This window comes from Rhinolophus sinicus, linkage group LG03, assembly GCF_036562045.2.
Source record: "Rhinolophus sinicus isolate RSC01 linkage group LG03, ASM3656204v1, whole genome shotgun sequence".
Classification (NCBI taxonomy): Eukaryota; Metazoa; Chordata; class Mammalia; order Chiroptera; family Rhinolophidae; genus Rhinolophus; species Rhinolophus sinicus.
In genome coordinates, this window is record NC_133753.1 from 99,660,281 (window position 1) to 99,680,019 (window position 19,739).

General features: G+C 53.8%; 1 protein-coding gene across 2 annotated transcripts in view; it reads right to left on the reverse strand.

Annotated features, from left to right (window-relative positions):
• Positions 1-7,104: 7,104 nt before the first annotated feature.
• The window catches only part of PSTPIP1 (proline-serine-threonine phosphatase interacting protein 1), a 47,628-nt gene continuing 34,993 nt past the window's right edge, over positions 7,105-19,739 (reverse strand). For both annotated transcript variants that reach the window (XM_074328326.1, XM_019718524.2), the window contains 10 exons: positions 18,338-18,400; positions 17,624-17,722; positions 16,636-16,681; positions 15,494-15,573; positions 14,799-14,897; positions 13,620-13,716; positions 13,017-13,107; positions 8,762-8,817; positions 8,451-8,575; positions 7,105-7,405 (listed from right to left, as the gene is read on the reverse strand). In XM_074328326.1, the coding sequence (XP_074184427.1) occupies positions 7,274-7,405; positions 8,451-8,575; positions 8,762-8,817; positions 13,017-13,107; positions 13,620-13,716; positions 14,799-14,897; positions 15,494-15,573; positions 16,636-16,681; positions 17,624-17,722; positions 18,338-18,400 (888 nt within the window). In that variant the 3' untranslated portion in view covers positions 7,105-7,273. The remainder of the gene's footprint in view (positions 7,406-8,450; positions 8,576-8,761; positions 8,818-13,016; positions 13,108-13,619; positions 13,717-14,798; positions 14,898-15,493; positions 15,574-16,635; positions 16,682-17,623; positions 17,723-18,337; positions 18,401-19,739) is intronic.

Sequence of the window (19,739 nt, forward strand, 5' to 3'; positions counted from 1 at the left end):
GAGTCCCAGGTTTCTGGCTCAGTCAACCGAGGAAACATAATTAGTCACAAAGACAGGAAAGCTAGTAAGGACCACATGTAGGGTCATGAGTTCACATTCTGTTTTGGGCCTGTCAGGTTTGAAATCCTGGAATGTCATGCAAGTCTGTCCTGCCTGAAAATGGACAAGATGGGAGAAAGAGAGCAGTAAGCACTGTTCACAGTGGAGGGTAATTAAAACATTCATGAACGCAGAGAACTACAGGAGGCTTGGTATGTTCCACTGATGCAGCCCACCTCTTGTCCCTGCGTGTGGCATGGTGGGCGAGAATGTTCTGCTTGTCCGCGACCTTTCACAACGACCTTCCCACTCCAGCCCTGTCTCCCCTCCCCCTCCAGTTTTTGATATGTACCATTCTGTGGCCACCTGGCCGCCGACGAGCTGGCTGAGCAATGTCTGGACTGTGACGCTGGTCGCCCTCAGTGAGTTCTGCATGACAGAACCGAGCCTCGAGTACGAAAGTGTTCTGGGAAAATGTGCCAACTGCTAGCCCACTCTTTGAACTTGTCCAAGATACAAGCTGCACACAGCCCTCCTTCACTCATTCCTCTCTGTGTGCCTGGCGAAAAGGCAGCTTGCTTCCCTCTGCTCTGAAAACTGGACCCAACTCGACTGTGTTCACAGTGAAGCCAGAAAGCTGGGGGATGGTTGCCCTGGGGCCTGTTAAACTTTCTAGTTCCTGCCGGCTTAAATTGTGTGTAATTCGTGGCACCGTCCTAGAAATACCTTTTTCCTTTGCCTGGGAACCTCTGGAAGGGACGTCTGTCCATGTTGGCCATACAAATCCAACTTCTACCTGCTTAACGTCTCCAGAGTCTCTGCCATACCCCCAGAGCTGGAAGCAGATAGGCCACTTGTCCCCAATGCACACAGCCGCCAGTGTCGGAATCTAATGCTGGAACTCTGAGCGCTGTGCTGAGGATTCCTGTCCTTGTCTGCATGTTGGAGCCACCTGGTGGACCTCTGAGAACCGTAGAGGTGTGGGTTCCAGAGCCTCCAGAGCACCATGAAGGCTGAGCAGCACCTCTGTCTCCTGTTCTTTTTAAAAAGTTAATTTTCTTTAGAAATAATTTCATTCGCAGAAAAGTTGCAAGAATAAGAATTTTACATAGAAGGCCCAAGTGCCTTTTCCTGAGACTCACCTATAACATGTTGCCCCGTTTGACTGTCACGTGTGATCTACATGCTCTCTGTCTCTGCACGTGCCTCACAGCCCGAACGTTTCTTAGGTGTTTCCTCCAATCAGCCTCTGGCAGCCACAGCACAGTTATCAAGTGCAGTGCACTTAGGACTAACCTGTCATTCGTGTTCCTGTTGGTCTCCTAATGTCCTCTATAGGTTTTTCCTCCTCCGGTTCTGGGTCTAGTCAGGTGTTACAGTTGTCATGTCTCTGTTCTGCAAGCTGGAGCATTTCCGTAGTTTTGTCACTTAGGACATAGACATTTTGGGAGAACAGTCCCCTTTTAAATGACGCTCAGTTGGGGTTTATCTGCGGTTCCTCTAACTGAATTGGATTAGGGTTTGCCTTCCAGGGGCTGGGATGCTGCCCGTGTCTTGTGTCCTCGGGGGCATCACATCAGGAGGTACAGTGTCACTTGCCCTCATGCTCATGTTGATTTGGATCAACTGCTGTATCATTCAGGGCCCGGTGAGGGGAAAGTGGAAAGAGGAAAAGTTTAAACAGTTGTTAATTGTGTAGAAGATTGGTTAGCTACTACTAAATGGGGGTGAAAAACCAAACAAAACTCTAAAGCCACTTAGTAGAAAACAGCTGCCACCCGGAGGGTTAAGGGGAGAGGGCTAGGAAGGAGCTAGAAACTCAGAAAAGGGCTGCAGAGCTTGTCAGACCATCGCCAGAGGTGCCGCCTGCCAGCCTCCGTGGTGGGGAAAGCCGCGGGGGCGCACGCCAGGCGAAGGCAGATGGTCCCCTCCAGAGACCCTCGCTGGCCAACAGGCAAAGGAGGGATGGAGTTTGCAGAGCCCCGGCTTCAGTGTGGCAAGGAAGCGTGGGTTTGGAGCTAGGAGGCCACAGTAACACCTGGCATACCCGATCACGGCCGATCATGGTTTCTTCCACTGCCTCCATGGGGCAGTTACTATTCCCCCCCCCGCCCCCAGCTCATACGCAATCTCTACACACATACTGTAAGACCTATAAACACTAGGTTCCTCACCAAACTGTCCACACGTTTAGCAAACACTGCTCATTCTGGCCTGATTCAGTCTTTGCGATGATGATTGTAAAACACTGGTTTTCCTCATGTACCAGTGTGTCCTCCCTTCTCCCCTCCCCCAGTGGTTTATGTATTATATTCATTATGGACTCGGGTTTCCATTGTTTTCAGTAGTTACAACTCATTATCGCCCTGTTTTGATTTTGTTTTGGTTCTCAGATAGTTTCAGATTTGGTCAATGGGATTATTCCCTTTGCGTTGCCTCCCGTGACCCACCCGTTTTGTTTAACATTTCAGTTATTTTTGAGGGAGGATGTTCCAGGGTCATCCTGTTCCCCGCCGTGCCCCAGCCCTGGGTCAAGTACCCGGGACTAGTTGTGCTTATTGCTACCGTGGTATCTTTGCTTCTCATCCTATTGGAGCTCGTCTTACTGCCTTTCAAAAATTGTTCCTAATTTTTTTAAACAAAAGTTAATAGTGCTTTTAAAAATGTGAACTACAGCTATCTCTAAAGAAAAAAGTACCCACAGGTAAGCAAGTTTTGAAGTAGTACATGTCCCTCCAGACTGCCGTTGACGCTTGAACAGCACTGGTTGGAACTGTGTGAGTCCACTTCTATGCAGATTTTTTTCAGTATGTATACAGTAGGCCTTCTGTGTGGGTTTTGCATCCACAGATTCCACCAACCACAGACAGTATTTTTGATCCGTGATTGTCGTTTGGATGTGGGGGGCCAACTGTATGCATTGTTCTACACCATCTTCCAGAAGGGTTTGAGCATCTGCGGATTGATCTGAGGGGGTCCTGGAACCCATCCCCAGAGATGCTGAGGGACTGTAGTTAAGTTTTGGGGGAGTCAGAAGTGATTTGTGGATTTTCGACCGGTGGGTGGGTGGGTGGGGGGAAGACGCCTGTAACATGCATTGTTCAAGGGTCAACTGTATTTTCTCTACATACATAAAAACAGACTTGCGGTGGTTTCTAGTTTTGCTTTTTAGTATTTTAATTCTGTCCTACAAGGTTCATTTTTCCTTTTCACAACATAGTATGGTACTGTCTCTGTGTCCAGCGGCAGGCTTTGCGCTTCCTGTTTGTTAGCTGCATGATCTGTTAATACCATGACTAACCAAGGTACATGGACATTCAGGTTGATTCCAGCCTCGCTGCAGTGAACACTTCCATACACATATTATCAGGCTTTTTTTTTTAAAGTAAAGTTTATTGGGGCGACAATTGTTAGTAAAGTTACGTAGATTTCAGGTGTACAATTCTGTAATACATCATCTATATCTCACATTGTGTGTTCACGACCCAGAGTCAGTTCTCTTTCCATCACCATATATTAGACCCCAGTTACCCTTTTTTAGAGCCCCGCTCCCTATTATCAGGCATTTAAAATTGTTTTTGATTTTAATAATTTTTATTGAGGTGAAATTCACATAGTATAAAACTCACCGTTTAAAGTGAATAGTTCAGTGGCATTTAGTACATTCACAAGGTGTGACCGCCTCCTCTGTCTCGTTTCAGTTTGCACAAGGCCTAAGGCCATCATTTTACTGATGGCGAAACTGAGGTCCAGAGAAACCGACTTTACTAAGACCACACAGTGAGTGTGGATTCAGACCCTGACATTCTGGCTTCAGAGGCAGTGCTTTCCCCCTGCTCTACCCTGTCTTTGAGCAGATCTCTCTGTCAGGAAGGGGCCTGCAGTTATTTATAGACACCCAGTTACACAGGCCAGCTCCCCCTTTATATGCTACCCTGTCCTCTGCGGGGAAGGCTGTCCAGCTGATGTTCCCAACAGCTGAGGTACACAGAGAAGGGAGAAGCCGCAGAGGCAGTGACTCTGACTTAGATTCATTCGTGGGTTTTTATTGATTGATTTTTTTTTTTCCCCTCCCTGGTGTAAATTGCTATCCAAGAGTTCCTTTCAGTTGTGTTCTTTGGCTGCCTGAAGGGAGCGTAGGCTGTGTTATCTAACACTATTACCCATCATACTCTGGGGCCCATCGACAATGCAGCCCCTGTCAGAGACGATAAATATCTAGGCCAAAGGTTTCTAAAAATATCTTTGCAGTCATATAGAATGCTCACTCAAGATAACAATGTATGTTCAAGAAATAAAGGTGAAAGGTTTGTACGATCTTATTGAGAAATAAAACATTTAAAGAAAAGTGAAAAGGTGTAAAAAATTAAAATAAAAACTTTAAGACAAAGAAAGGTATAAAACACTGATACCTAACTTTTGCTCTTGGCTGCACATACATGAGCTGACCCCGGTGGTCAGTCTCCTCGGCTGCCCAGCCTCTTCTGGGCCCTTGGCCAGGCTTTGTGCCGGCTGCCCCCATACCCACCTCCTACTCCACTTGGGGTACTGGCCAGTCCTCAAGGCTCGGCTCAGCAAGCACTTCTCACCTCTAGTCCCACCCCCACTTCTGTCTCACGTCCCGTAAAGTACCAGGTCCCATCAATCCATCTCCCTCGTTCTTCCAGAATTGCCCTCCAGCCCAGTTGCCACTTCCCTGACAAGCCACCATCGTCCCATGATGGACAGCCTGCACCTGGCCTCCTGTCCCACTCTTGCCCTGTTCACTACCTGTCTTGTGTCAGGGGTTATAGCGCCTTTGTACCCCTCCTGGGGTCACAGCTCTTTGAGGCCACCCCGGTTTCTTAGCGTCCCTCCATTATCAGTGCAGTACCTGTCACACAGACATCAAAGTACCTTGATTGAATTACTTCTGGGCTGCCTGACGAGCCTTGTACCTAGCTGTCCCGGGCAGGCATTTTCATGGCAGGCCTTTAGTCATTGCCTTCCGTCTCCTTCAGAGAAGTGTAAGACCAGGCATCAGATTCCATTTTTCTCTCCAAACATCCCTGTGTATGACCCTCAGATGTGTCAGGGACAGATGTGGGAGTTTGGTCAGTTCTCTTGTGCTTTACAAGGGGAAATGACATTTCCAGTAGGTTTAAGCCTTTCTGATTTTTTCCAGAGGCCCAAAAGCTTTTGCCAGCCTGCCTCCCACATTCCTTCTGGGGGAAGCGGTGGTGGGTGACAGCAGCAGAACACTGGCTGCTGCACAGCTCCCGAGCTTTGTTTCCAGGGTCCTGCCGTGGGGTCTCCTCGGACCTCTGCCAGCCCTCCCTGAATGCTCTGTAGACTTGGGAACTGCCCACACACCTGAGACTCAGGTGAGGCCACGATTCGAAGGCACCTTCCCTCCTGAAAGAAGAAAGCCTATCCCCCTCTCACACCAGGTGTCATGTTTGCTTAATCACTCAGGTGATGAAGATGAGGGCACAAGGATTGACATCTGCTGGAAACACAGCAGCAGCCCCCTCCGGCCTTCTGCCCAGGGCAGAGCTTGGGCAAAGGTCTCATTTCTGCCCCTGTGCCATCTGACATTTGCCTGGGCACGTGCGATGGTCCTCCATGCGCTGTCAGGTGCATGGCCGGCCAGGCAGAGCCAGGAACAGCAGGAAGCCCCAGGTCCCCTGTAGGCTTCCCTCAGTGTCATGAGTCCCCCGTCACCAGAGCTGTTGAAGCTGACAGGGTGACCAGTGCCCAGTCCCTAGGAGTGACAGAGGGCATCCGGCAGGAGGTCAGATTAGTTCTCCTAGCGTCTCTTCTAATTCTAAGTCCTGGGGACTTGCAGTAGTGACCCTCTGTCACACACATGAACCCTCTCCTTGCCCTTTGTGGGGCTACCAGAGGCAGGCTGGAGTGGAAAGAAACCTACCTTTCCTTTCTCGGAACAGCTTCCCTGTCTCTTGTCTTACCTCAGGTCATCTGTTCCAGAAGCCTCACGACTGCTCTGTACACCCGGCATTCCTGTACCGTCATTAACTTCCTGGGCTGTGTGGTCCCCTCTACCCCATCAGGACCGCCTTAAATAAAGCAAGGGACTGAGTGAGAGTTTACTTATCTGCTGCTGTAGGGGGCGGGCCACAAAGGTTTAGGAATGAGGAAGCAAAGTAACAGTCACAGAGAAAGACAGTCTATGGGCACAGTAACACCCTCAACAATATCTCAAGCTGCACCCGTGTCTCCCACCCCACCTCCTACAGGCTGCCGGATTTGACGGGTGGGGGCTCCTGGCCTGTTGTGCTGGCAGTGTTGGGGCTCCCACAGGCGAGCGTGGGGGAGGCCAGGGCTGAGGAGCTCCCAGCTCCCACGCGCTGTCTCCCCTACACCCACTCCCTCCCCTACACGCACTCCCAAAGCTGGCATGGGTGGAGACTACCATGATGAGCAGGGCTTTGGCCGGCCTTGGCCCGTAGTAGAAGTTATGTTTTGGGGGCCTGGGTCCAAAGAGAAAGTCCTGAGAGCATCAAGGACAGAAGAGGAGTTGGCCAGCTGTGCCCAGGGTCAGCCTGTACAAGCTCTGAGCTCTGCCTGGGCAGGAGTCACCACGTTTGAGGGAGCAGCATAGGCACCTGTGGGTCTGGGAGACAGAATTACTTCCTCCATATGCTCTAAACCTGCCCACCTCCAGTGGGCCCATCTCCTGTTTCCTGCCCCAGACTGAGTTTGGCTTCACCCCAGGCTGTTCCAGGTGGTCCCACCTTGTGCTCACACAGCTGCCTGCTCCTGGTGCTCTGCTCTTCCTTGTGTCCTGTCTGCTACTGCCCATCTGAGGCCCCGCCCAGGGCCGCTGCCCCCAGGAAGCCTGGACCCCACCCCAGCTCCTCTCTGACCCTGTGGTCCTTCTTCCATTTGCCCACATGTGAATGGGAGTTCCCAGGGACCGGGGCCAGGCTCTCCATCCCCAGCCAACCTTGGGACAGACACTGAGTGGGCAACTGTCCTCCTAGACTTTCCCCCACTCCTTTGCCTCTGAATTGAGCATTTGGACAGGGGCAGGAGAAAAAGAGAAAGGAACCCCCACAGACGAAGGAGAAAGAATGCACTCCTTTATTCCCCGTAGGAGAGACTGCTCAGGGAGCAGGCAGCACCTGTGGGGTTGGGTCTATTGTGGTCTTGGGGACCCAGCCTTTCAGTGACGGAGGCACTGCTGGCCCCACGGACAGGGCAGGTCCAGGTCGGGGCCGCTGCCCCTTCCTCAGAGCTTCTCCAGGTAGGAACCAGGGACAAAGCCACGCTGCCCATTCTGTTCCACTGTCCACCAGCCATCCTCCCCTTCTAGGATGACCTCCAGGATGTCCCCCGCAGAGATGTCCAGCTCGTCAGAATTCTTGGCAACAGAATGAAAGTTCATCAGGCTGGAGGGGCCAGCTGGGAGGGTCTGGCCGGACATCCTCCCACCCCAAGCCGTAAATTCAAGCTGGTCTCCCAGGTGGGCCGAGTCAGCCGAGATCTGCCCGCCTCCTGGCGCTGTAGGACAGGCCTCTGGGATAGGGCAGCCCTCAGAGACATACAGGGTGTGGGTGCCCCACGGGACTCAGCCTCCTGTTCTCCCTGCACCATTTGTCATCACAGGCCTCCCACAAACCTGGGCAGCTGCTCTGCTTCACATCCCTGCTGTCCCTTCCCCCATTCCCTGCTCCAGACACAACAGTAACTTGCGAGTCAGGCCGGTGCTTGCCATGCCCAAGCCCAAGGGGTGTTCTCATTCCAGGCCCACCACACACAGCCCTCTGCCAGGGAGTCCCCTGAGCTCCCTCAGCCCTGCTAGGCCCTGTCACAGGCACATCGTCCTTCTCCTGGCCTGCCTCCCCTGCCGGGCACTGGGCTCTGGGGGTCAGTGCAGTCTGCCACAGCATCACCCAGCCCTGAGTGGGTGCATGGCTTCAGTCAGCTGGATATGGGGTCTGGCTCTGCACCCCTCACCTCAAAGCAGGGAGCAGACTGGACTCCCAAGGATCTTGGCATAGCTGCCCTGTGGCTCCTTGACTCACCCTTTCCCCATGGACCTCAGAAAACCAAACCCGGCACAGCTGAGGGACCCGTTCTGGCCGTAAGTTGTTCTCGGCAGCCATGGCCGTGGAGAACAGGCCTCTAACCTGAGGGTGCAGAGCCTGACCCCTGGAGCAAGCTGTCAGCTTGCCTGCACATGCGCGCGCGCGCGCGCACACACACACACACACACACCACAGGTGTACACAATGCCCATGTCTGCCTGGACACCACGTGTGTGTGTGTGAACAGATTCAGGGAGACACAGGTCCTGGCCCCCACTCACCAGCAGATGCGCACAGACCCCCCTGAGTGCTGGGTACTGTTCTAAGGGCACACGCCCCAAGCACACTCTGCACGCGTGCCGTCCGAGGATGCCTCACCTGGGCCCTGTAGTCGTAGAGCGCCCTGTAGCCCTGGGCTGGCAGCGTCGGGGGTCCCGGCACCTCCTGCACTGCAACTGCGGCATAGACACCCTCATTCCGACTGGGGCTGGGCGGCGGGGCATCTGTGGGGGCCGGGAGCACAGTGAGGCCCATAAGACTTGAGTCCTGGAGGCCTTCCCCTTTGCAGAGTGTCCCCAGTCTTGCCCTAGCCTCTCCCCCAGCTGTGGGAGGGCCCGTCTGTGCGTGCAGAAGTCCTCTCCTTCATCCCAGAGTCACAGTTTGGAGGCCCCCACATTACACCCACTTACCTGCAGAAGCTGCCAGCACTGAAGTCTTGGGACTTCCATGCAGCAGCCCAGAGAACCTGGGGATGGAGGAAAGCAGGTAGGTCCTTCAGGAAGGGGATGAGGCAGGGGGCCCTCAGAGCTCCAGAGCTACAGTCGCCCCTATGCTCCAGTTATAGATGTGACTCATGGGGTGCCCCTCAAGCAAGAGAGCTCCCCAAAGGGTTGTCCCAGCACCACCCTCCTAGTTCCCCACACTGTAGCCCTCCTCTCAGCACCTGCCCCCTCCAGAGCCCTGCCCCCTGCCCCCAAGGTCCCTGCTCCAGCTCCTAAAACCTTCCCTCAGAGGCCAGCCACTCACACCCACTGGGATGGTCACCTGCATGGGCCCAGCCAGCCTTCCTCCCTGCGACCCCAATCAGCCTCTCCCTGGCTACGCAAAGCAGGGTCCCCACTGTACATGTGACTTCCGGGGGGCAGTGCTGGCCTAATTCAGTCCTTCCCTGGCTCAGGCCTGGACTGAGCAGGAGTCATGAAGGTTCGAAGGTTCGTTGAATCAAAGAAAAGAATGGAACAAATGAGAGGCAGACATGGGGCAGCCCGTGAAGCCGACAACGCTAAGGGCTCCATGAGTGGGGGCTGATGCTACTTACCTGCCTGAGGAAAGGCTGCCCCAGGGGGTCAAGCCTTGAAAGACAGCTTTAACAGGCAGACTGGGGTGTAAGGCACTGCTAGTGAACAAGAGAGGGGAGCAAGGTACAGAGGAGGGCAGGATGGGTGGAGCAGTTTGGGGAGTGGAGTGGACCAGGTTGAGGTGTGTGGGAGACAGAAGTGGAGTAGGACTGAGCCTCCGAAGGGGCCTAAGTGCCCCTTGAGGGGCGGGACCTGTGGGAAACAGGGTAGTGAGGCAGGGCACACACCTCCCAGGCACTGCCCTGCTGGCTGGAACCCTGGCCCCCTACCCAAGGTGTGGGAGCAGCCGTAGATGGTGTGCCTGCTCTGCCTGTGTTAGCAAAAGGACTCCTGTGTGCCATTTTGTTCTTTGATTGTGTTTCTGAGTTCATTAAATGGCCTGTTTTTTTTCTTGCATCTCGTTGAGATTTTGAAGAATTGCAATCTTGAATTCTCTGTTATTTCAGTCACATATTTCCATGTCTTTAAGTTGATTTTCTGGAGACTTTTCGTCCTGTCTGAGCTGCCTTGTTACCTTGGTTATTCATGGCAATTAATGAATGTATTTCTCTTCCTAGACTTTTACAGGAGTGGGTTCTGCAACAGGTTGATACAAAGAGGTCTTTCTTTTGTTTCCCAGTAGGTGTTGGTAGAACGCTTTATTTTCTGTCTGACCGCAGCCTTTATTTCTCTCTGCATTGTTCTGGCTTCTCACTCAATGGGGGGATTCCCTGTAAGGCAGGCTTCTCCTCTGTGAGCAGGTCACCTGGGTCTCAGGGCACCACCTCCGTGGGGGGATGTGGAGAGCTTCTGAAGTTACAAAGCTCTTCCTGCACCAGATTCAGGGCCTGTGTGTTTCAGGGGCTCTGTTTACCCCTGCAGGGATTCACCCAGATAGGTGGGGTAGGGGCAGGGTGGGTTCTGAGAGATGACTCTGAACAATGGTGGTGACCACCACCACAGCCAGTCCTTCACCCAAGGCTCTCTCCCCTTCACCGGAACTAGTTGAGCCGCGAGTCCGTGGCTGCAGGCCACAGTTCTCAGAACTGCAAATATGCAGTTCTCAGAACTGCAAATATACACTGCTACTGTTCCACTTGTAGCACTGGGAAGGTGGAGGTGGGGCGAGCTCTGGGAGGGTGCAAAGGGGCAGCTAGGCTCTGTTTAAGCCTTCCGTTCTCTGCTCAGCAGTAAGGGCTGAAATCGGCATTTTCTCCCTTCTTCCCTCAGTCTCTGCTCCAAGGTCTCTGCCGTGAGTGTTGGGTTCAGCTGAGTTATATGCTGACCCCTCAGGCGGGACTATGGGCCATAAGCAGAGCCCTAGCAATTCGAGTTCTTCCCTCTCCCTCAGCTGTGGTAGTTCTGGAATGCAGCGAGCTTGGAGCTCATCCTGCTGCCCACACAGCCGGCGTCTTCTCACTTTCCACTTTCCTCCTCCCTCACTCACACAATTTGCCCACCTTTCGATGATTTCAGTTGCATGTCTCTTAGTCTTGCCTGTCTGCTGTGCAGGGAGTTCTTTGTGGAATTATAGCTGTTCAATTTGTTGTAAATTCCAGGGCAGATTTCAAGAGGCTCACCTCACGCCACCATTTCTATGACTTAATCCTGGTTTCAGGTCTAATATTGAAGTCTTTAATCCATTTTGAGTTTATTCTTGTAAATGGTGTAAGAAAGTGGTCTAGTTTATTTTTTCTTTTCTTTTTTCTTTTTTCATTTATCTGTCCATTATTCCCACCACCATCTATTGAAGAGATTGTCTTTACCTCATTGTATATTCTTATCTCCTTTGTCATAGGTTAATTGACCACATAGGTATGGGTTTATTTCTGGGCTCTCTATTCTATTCCATTGATCTATGTACCTGTTTTTATGCCAGTACCATGCTGTTTTGATTACCATGGCCTTGTAATATAGTTTGAAATCAAGGAGCATGATATCACCAACTTTGTTCTTCTTTCTCAAAATTGCTTTCGCTATTCGGGATCTTTTTGTGGTTCCATATAAATTTTAAGATTCTTTGTTCTAGTTCTGTGAAAAATGCCACTGGTATTTTGATAGGGATGGCACTAAATCTGTAGATTGCTTTGGGTAGTATGGACATTTTAATAGTAGTAATTCTTCTTATCCATGAGGATGGTATACTTTTTCACTTATTTGTGTCTTCTTTAATTTGTTTCTTCATTGTCTTATTGTTTTCTGAATACAGGTCTTTTACTTCCTCGTTCATACAATTGTGTATGGGATTATTTCCTTAATTTCTCTTTCGATAGTTCATTATTGGTGTACAAAAATTCAACCAATTTCTGAATATTAATTTTGTATTCCTGCTACTTTATTGAATTTATTAGTTCGAATAGTTTTTTTTGTGTGTGGAACCTTTAGGGTTCTCTCTATATAGTATCATGTCATCTGCAAATAATGACGGTTTTACTTCCTCCTTTCAGATTTGGATGGCTTTTATTTCTTTTTCTTGTGTGATTGCTGTGGCTAGAACTTCCAGTTCTATGTTTAGTAATAGCTGTGAGAGTGGGCATCCTTGCCTTGTTACCTGTCTGTACTTTCTTGACACTGCCCCAGGTGAGCTCTTTCATCCAGTTGTTTAAATGACCACCTGTGCTGGGATCCAGGTCCTCACTGGAGGAGCAGGGAGGCCTGAGTCCCCCAAGATTTTGGTAGCATTGTGAGAGTGCGAAGGTCCTCCTCCTGGGGTCATCACTTTCTCCAGGTTCTCAGAGGGTTGTGCTATGCTCCTTGTTCTGAGTGTCTGTGGTTCTCATAAGCCTCTGCTTCCTGGAGGTGTCCTGCAGGGAGGTTCTAGGGGCTCCTGAGGTCTTGGAAATTATCTGTCCTCAGAGGGCTGGGGGCACCATTGACCGCTTCCCCCACCCCTGCCCTACATTGCCCACCTCCCAAAGGCAGGGCCTTCTCTGTACAAGGTTGGATGGCAAGAGGAGTTCATGGGGGCCTCAGGGTGTGGGTATGGCACAGACACCCACAGATGTTCCTAGATGCCCACAGACAGGGCATATGATCCCTTCCAGAACCTGTCTACTAGGGCAGAGGAGGCATCCAAACAGGAGGGTCCTTTAAGTCTGAGTCTGACTCCAACACTCATGTGCCCTGGACCTAGAGAAGGTGAGTGACTTGTGCAGGTGACACAGTGAGGCATGGCACTAGGACCCAACCACTGCTAGGCCAGGGGAGGGCTCCTACAAAGCCTGGATAATTCTCCAAGAATATTGGCTGTAGGGCCTGCTCCTGTACTCTGATACTGCACTAGTGGGGAGTGTTGCCTCTGCTGCCTGACAGTCCAGGGCACAAACCTGGGCTAGTAACAGAGCCCAAGAGACAAGTAAGCCAGCCTGGGGCCTCCCAGGAACTCTGAGCATTCACCAGTGAGTAAGTGGGGTGTGATTATTTGTTTAATGCCGGGGTCCCCTTGGGCTGCGGGTGTCTTGTTCTCAGTGCTCAACACCTGAGCACAGCACCCACCACACAGTAGGCGCTTCATTAACAACACGGGGAATAGCCAGTTGCAGGAGAGGCTGGACCTGCTTGCTGCCCCACCCCCCACCCTGCCTCTGCATCCCAGCAAGTGTCTCACCTTTTTATCATGCCACAGGATGGATGTACACCAGGGCTGCTGGATGATAGGGTGACCTCTCGATCATAGTAGTTCTGATAGAGCATCGGAGCTGTGGGCAGCAGCCTGTGAGGCAGGCCCTCGGTGGCCGAGGGCAGGGCAGGCAGGACCTGCCCCAACCTGTCCCCATCCAGAGACCCAGACGGGGCCCCACTTTATCATTCTGGCCCTGGCCCACCCTGGTGCTTGGGGAGGGGGCCTCTCTCATTCCCATGAGAGACCCCACTGTGGGCACCACTGAGACTGAATATTCTGGACTCATAATTTAGTGGGACCAAACAGGCTGGGATGGGGTCCCACCTTCATTCCGCCTTCTGAGTGTTACAGTGTTAGTAAGCTCTGCTGATCTTCTGCCTCAGAGGAGGCAGCAGGCCAGGAACCCAGCCACGGGACCACACTGTCCTTGACTCTTTCCTAAGGTCTGGCCACATCTCTGCCCAGAAGGGATCTGTGAGCCACCCCAGCCCTGTGCTGGCAGTTGAGGACCAGAGAACCAGGGCCAGGCCTCCTAGGGACGGACAGGCCTGGACCCAGAGGCCACGCTACCTGTGGGCCAGGCCTCACCTGGGGGCTCAGTGCCTGTGCTTTTGGCCTGGATGAAGCTCTCGATGTCGGCCTCAATGCTGCAGCCTTCCAGTGTCACCCGCACCTCCTCATAGAACTGGGGGCAGCAAAAAGCAGAGGCTGAGGAGCCAGGCCTCATCTCAACATCCACCTTCGTCAAAGCCCTGCCCCTCTATGGGTCTGCACTCTGGCCAGGGTCTCCCACCCCACCAGCTTCCTCACAGGCCTTGTGTGCACAGCTTGGTGCCTGAATTTGGGGATCTTGAGGTGTGACTTCCCCAGGCCTTGCTGAGGCATCAGAGCTCTGGCTGATGGTGTCTCCTGGTTCCAAACACCTGTGCACAAGGTCCTATGCAAGGGACTTAGCTTACTCCTGTCCTCTGTGGTAGACACTGTTTCCCCCATTTTATAGACAAGGAAACTCAGAGAAGGAAAGTGACTTGCCCAATGTCACAGAGCAAGAATTCAGTGCAGCCAGGCTCTGGTTCCAGTATGAAAGGATCCACAGCCCACCTTCCTTCTTCTGCCACAAGGAGGCCACCAGGTGGGCTCAAGTTGTTTGGCGGGGGTAAGGGGAGGAAACACAGCGAACATCAGGGAGTAAGGGATGCCTTGAGAGAGCACTAATGGCTCTGGGATTGTGTTAACAGAGGTCAGAGACCCTGGTGGGGAGGTGGTGGCTCCTCTCCGCTGGGTAAGACCCACCCCAACCACCCAGCATGCAGAACTCAGTGAGGAAACCAGGACACCCCAGAGATGTCTGGGGGCCAGAGGAGGGACTGGACCTCAGCTCTTGGCAAATATCCAGCTTGGAACAGAGCAGCCCTGAGTTCTCCAGCCCCTCTGCTGACCTCAGAGGGGCTGTGTCCGCTACTTTCCTGACCCCGGTAGAGGGAACACATACATACTCTAAGAACAGAACCCAGACCCTGGAATAGGGGTGAGCAAAGCAGGCAGATGTCAGGGTAGCCACAAAACCAGGCTTCCAGGCAGAGAGGCCATGGTCCTGCGTGGCACTGAGCCCGCATGTCCGTGGGACCTTGGAGGCAGAGGCTGAGGCCTGCTGTGTTTGTTGACAGACTCAGATGGACTTGGACATGCTATTGGCCTGAAGCTGCCCTCTCTTCATGGCCCCACCCCCCAGCTCACTCCCTACCCACCCCCACCCTGGGCCCCAACCTCGTCATCCTTGACACACTGCATGGAGAGCTGGTTGCAGTGCACCCACAGGGCGTTGCGGAGGATGGTCAGCCGGTCGAATTCTTGCAGCTGGAAGGCCTGGGTGTGTGTGGGGAGAGGTTGAGAAGTGAGGAAGCAGCTGCAGGGCCAGGCCAGGCTGGGCTCCACTCACAGCTCATCTGCAGCTGACAAGTCAGACCCCCTCTGCTGAAAGCCAAGTCTAAAAGGACCCTTCCTGCGGGTCCCCACCCCCACCTCTGCGCCATCACCTGAGGCTTCTGGGAGGGAGGCTGAGCTGCCTGTGGGTTCCTGCCCCCACCCTCCCTCCAGGCCCCACCACACGCTGCAAAGGCCCCGGGAGGGTGTCGTGAGAGGAGCATGGGCCCTGGAGTCCTGCTCATCAGCAAGGCCCAGGGAAGCCCGGGGTCTTGTCTGAGCCTCAGTTTTGGCTTCAGCTAAAAGGGGTGCAGGTGTCTGCCTGAAACAAAGGGATCCAGGGCACACAGCCCGACTGTGAGCTTCCTGGCGGCAGGGACCCAGCACAGGGCCTGGGGGACGAGTGCATGAGTAATGAATAAAGGAATGGGGTCTTACCCCCACCCCACTGTTTCATGTTCCCCCATGAAGCAACTGGAGCTAGGATGGGCATCTTTCACATTTTGTAGCTGGGGAAACTGAGGCCCAGGGTCACTCACCTCACAGGTGGTCCGGTGCTCCTGCTCCCACTCAGCCCGCACCTTCTCCAGCTGCTCGATGTGCTGCCTGTATACCCGCTCTGGAAGCACAGCTGGCCCTCAGGGAGGCCAGCAGCCCCTGCCCCCATCACCCACCGCTTTGCTCCTACAGTGCCCCTGCACAGAGGGACCTGCCGTGGCTGCTGGTACCGCTTCTGGATACTTGTCAGGACCACCCACTCAGGTACTGCTAATTTGGGGGTGACCCTTAGCTCCCTGGTGTGCTCTGAGCTGCCCAAGGCTGGAGCAGAACCCACATAACCCAAGAGTCCAGGCCCCTTGCCATCCCCAGTTCCCACCCTTTCATTTTCCAGAGGGGAAACTGAGGCTTGCAGAGGTGGATGGGGAGAGTATGGTAGTTTTTGGGCTGGGAATCCAGAAGGTGTGGCCACGACCTCCGTCCCCAGAACTCTAGGGGTTCACCTGTCCTCCAGCCATGGGAGCAGCTGGGTCCTGGGAGAGGCAGAGCAGAAGGGAGTGCCTTCCCAGGAGAAGGAATCAGGGTGAGCTTTCTGTCCTAGGAGGTATGCCGGCAGAGACAAGGGGTGTTGGGTGTTCCAGCATCAGGTGAAGGAGAGAGGAGACAGACCCAGAGAAGGCTCTGTGTGTGTGTGTGTGTGTGTGTGTGTGTGTGTGTGTGTGTGTGTGAGAGAGAGAGAGAGAGAGAGAGAGAGAGAGAGAGAGAGATGAGTGGATCTCTCTGCCATGATGGTGGCTGTGAAAGTACTGGGCTGTAGAGCCAGATGACCTAAGTTGGAATGCAGTCACTACCTCTTACTGGCTGTGTGACCTTGGGCAAGTTATTTAACCTCTCTGTGCCTCCATTTCCTCATCTGTTAAAAAGGGGGATAATAATAGTAGCCACCTCATAGGATTTTTGTGCAGATTAGTTAAAACATGCAAAGCACCAAGAATGGTCTTGGCAAATGAAAGAACATGAGTGTTTTTATTTTACTTACATGAGTACAGAAGTGAGAGTGATGAGCTTGTGATTCTGTGTCATCAGGTGTGAGTGTGTGTGTCCCCAGATAAGAAAGTGTGTGGTGGGGGCAAGGCCTGTCCCCACCACCACCCAGGTCTGAGGAGGCAGGAGGGCCACGTACCTGCCTCTAGGGCCGAGTCCTTGCACTGCTTGGCTTTGTTCTGGCTCTGAGATGTGGAGGGAAAGCAGTGCTGAGCCCCTGCCCCAGAGACCACCCGGCCCAATGTGGGGCTCCCAGCCTCCGGCTGACTCTGAAGTGCCTCTGTCACACCCCTCCCCAGCCACCCAGGGAGATGTTTGGAGCCAACTGTGAGCAAGTTCCATCATTTACTGCAGCCTCACTCCACAAAGGACTACAATGAAAAAAATCCCAACAAAAAAGGAATAAAAACAGAAACCTGCAGACACACATGAAAACTAGATGTCAGGACTGAGAGGGAAAGATGGAGCCCACAGGCCCTGAGGCTCCATGTGGCCAGTGCTGAACCCACTGGCTGGGACTTGGGCTCTGGCCCCCAACTTGCTATCTCGAATTCACCCTCAGGCCGCTGCCCTCTGTGGGCCTCAGATTTCCTGTGTGTGCAATGGGCAAACTATGTTCTTGGAGCCTGTGGCTCTGACATCCCTATCTGGCCCAGAGTCCAGAGCAGTCAAGAGTTTGAGCTCTGGACGACCTGAGTTTGGATCCTTTCTCTGTTGCTTCCTGGCTCTGAGACCTTGGACAAGTCACTCACCATCATTGGGCCTCAGTTTCCTCTCTGTGACATGGGCTTACTGGGCCCCTCTCCAAAGGTTGTGTGAGGGTTAGTATCTGCTCTCATTGCTCTGTAAGCTCTGGGCCTGGGCTATAGTGGGCCTACTCTGGGGAATGGGTCCTTGGGTGCAGCCTGGAGACTGCAAAGGGGATGAAGCTGACCCTGTCTGTCCAGGCCCAGAGATTCTAGGAAACCCATTTCACAGATGGGGAGATGGAGGTTCAGAGATGGGTGAATAGCTAGCGTGTCCCAGATGCAGACTTTGCCTGGGGGTGTCTGCAGCACCCCTTGCTTGCCTCCCCCACCCTGCCCCAGCCCTGGATGATAGCATATGGCCTCAGCGGCCCCACGTACCTTCTCCACCTGCTTCTGTTGGCCATTGGCACTGATGCGCTCGAAGGCCTGCTCGGCATCGTCTGCATCCCGACACTTCTGCTCATATGCCTTCTTGGACTGGGGGTGTGGAAAGGCATGATTTGGGGGCCCAGAGTGAGACTCCCTGAGCCCAGTGTCCCTTCGCCCTGTTGGGGCTGTGGGTGGAGGGGGCACCTCTTCACCAGGGACAGGGATCTGGAGGTCGGGAATGGAGAGGGAGAAGGCAGTCCTGTTCCCAGCCCCCTTCCCCCTGGGGACGTGTAGCCCTGCCTCTTCAGATGTGTGGTCACCTCAAACCACCAGTAAGTCTCTGAAAATGCTGTGTATCTTCATGACACTAGCTCCTACACTCGCTGTTCCCTCTTGTGGGACCTTTTCTCCTTCTCACCCAGTGTCCCAGGGGACACAGCTCAGGGAGCCCTCCTTCCTCCATCCTTGGAGTCCCCAGCTGACAGCATGGATGACCCTGTGGGCCACTGCCTGGGACTGACCACCTGCCTATCAGTCAGGAGCCCCCGGGGCAGGGCCTGGCCTGGTCTTGTGGGGCCTTGGCACCAAGTGCACCCTTGAGCACTGCGCATGTCCCTGGGTGAGGGTCTGAGGCAAGCCCTGTGCCCGGTGCCCACCCCAGGTCTCCTGGGGGACACACCCTGGGCCCTGCCACCCCAGAATGTCCAGCAGCCTTGCACCAACCTCCATGGCCTTCTTGTAGAGTGACAGCTTGCTCTTCTGGACACGGTCCATAACAGCTTCATACTGCAGGGGACACGAGGCTCTTAATCAGGGGCTGTGGCCTCTGGGTGCTCCCCTAGGCCAAGAGGATGGGGTTTCCCTGGGATGAGCGCAGCATCCTCTTCTGGATCTGAAGGGGGCAGTGACAAGACGCCCTCCCTCTCCCATACCTGCTCTTTCACAGTTACCACTCGGAACAGAAAGCTGGAGGGCCCAGGGCACGGGTATGCCCATCGTGTCTTCCTGGCCAGGACTTGGCCTCCAGCTGCACACAGTCCTTCCCTCACCGCCGCTGTGCCTGCTCACAGCTGGCACACAAAGTTCCACACGATACCTCAGAAGTGCACACACACAGTCCCCATACTCCCACTGCTCCCCCTTGCACACTCAGGCCTTCAGAACGCCCACCGACTAGCACAAGTGTACACAAACACACTCCCCTGCCCCCTGTGCACAGCCACGGGCCTATTCACACAGGTGAACACACATACACTAAATTTAGTCATGGCCGCATGCAGGCACACACGCCACTGGACTCCCACCTCACCTCCCAGGCTCCTTGTTCAGACAGAGAGGATGAAACAGGGAGTGGGTATAAGCTTTGGGAAGAATCGGAAATGAAATGCCCTTCCTGTTAGGGCTGCAGCCAGTTTGTGCCTGGGGTCACAGTCGGGCCCGTGCCAGTGGGGAGGCCTCAGGCAAGCCACCTGGCCACACACAAGCTCTCTGAGACACATGCACATGCTACAGGCATGCACATAGGTGCACCCACGTTCTCCACAAGTGCACATGCACACCGAGGCAGGCTTCCCTGCACACTACGTCATAGCTCTCTGCTTGCAGGGGCCTGGCCAATCTGGTGTTGCTCTGCCCACACAGCTTTTGCAGACATCACAGCCCCGGGCCTCCCTGGCACAGCAGGTGCTCTGCAGTCAAGGCCCCGCTCAGTGAGGTCCTTGCTCCAGCATCTTCAGGCTGGGCAGGCCTCTGGGGCTGGCTTTGGGAACCAGCTGTCTGCTCAGGAACCTAAATTTAGAGTCCCAAAAGCCGGAGACCCCAGCTGGCCACATGAGCAGACAGGGAGTGCAGCGCTGCTGAATTTCTGTGCTCAGAGCCATTGATCGGAGCCACTGCCCTGTTTGTGAAGACTGAGGTAGCCTGGTTCTGGCCTGGGTCCCCAAAGCTTGGGAAGTGGACATGTGTCCCATCCTGCAAGAGGGAAACTAAGGCACAGAGAGGAGAAGCGGCTAGGCCAGAGCACCCAGGCCCAGCCTGGCCCCAGCCATGAGCTGGCACCTTCTTCCCCTTCACAGATCCATTTTCAACTCTTTGGATCGTTTACAATAATCCTTCCTCTCCAAGC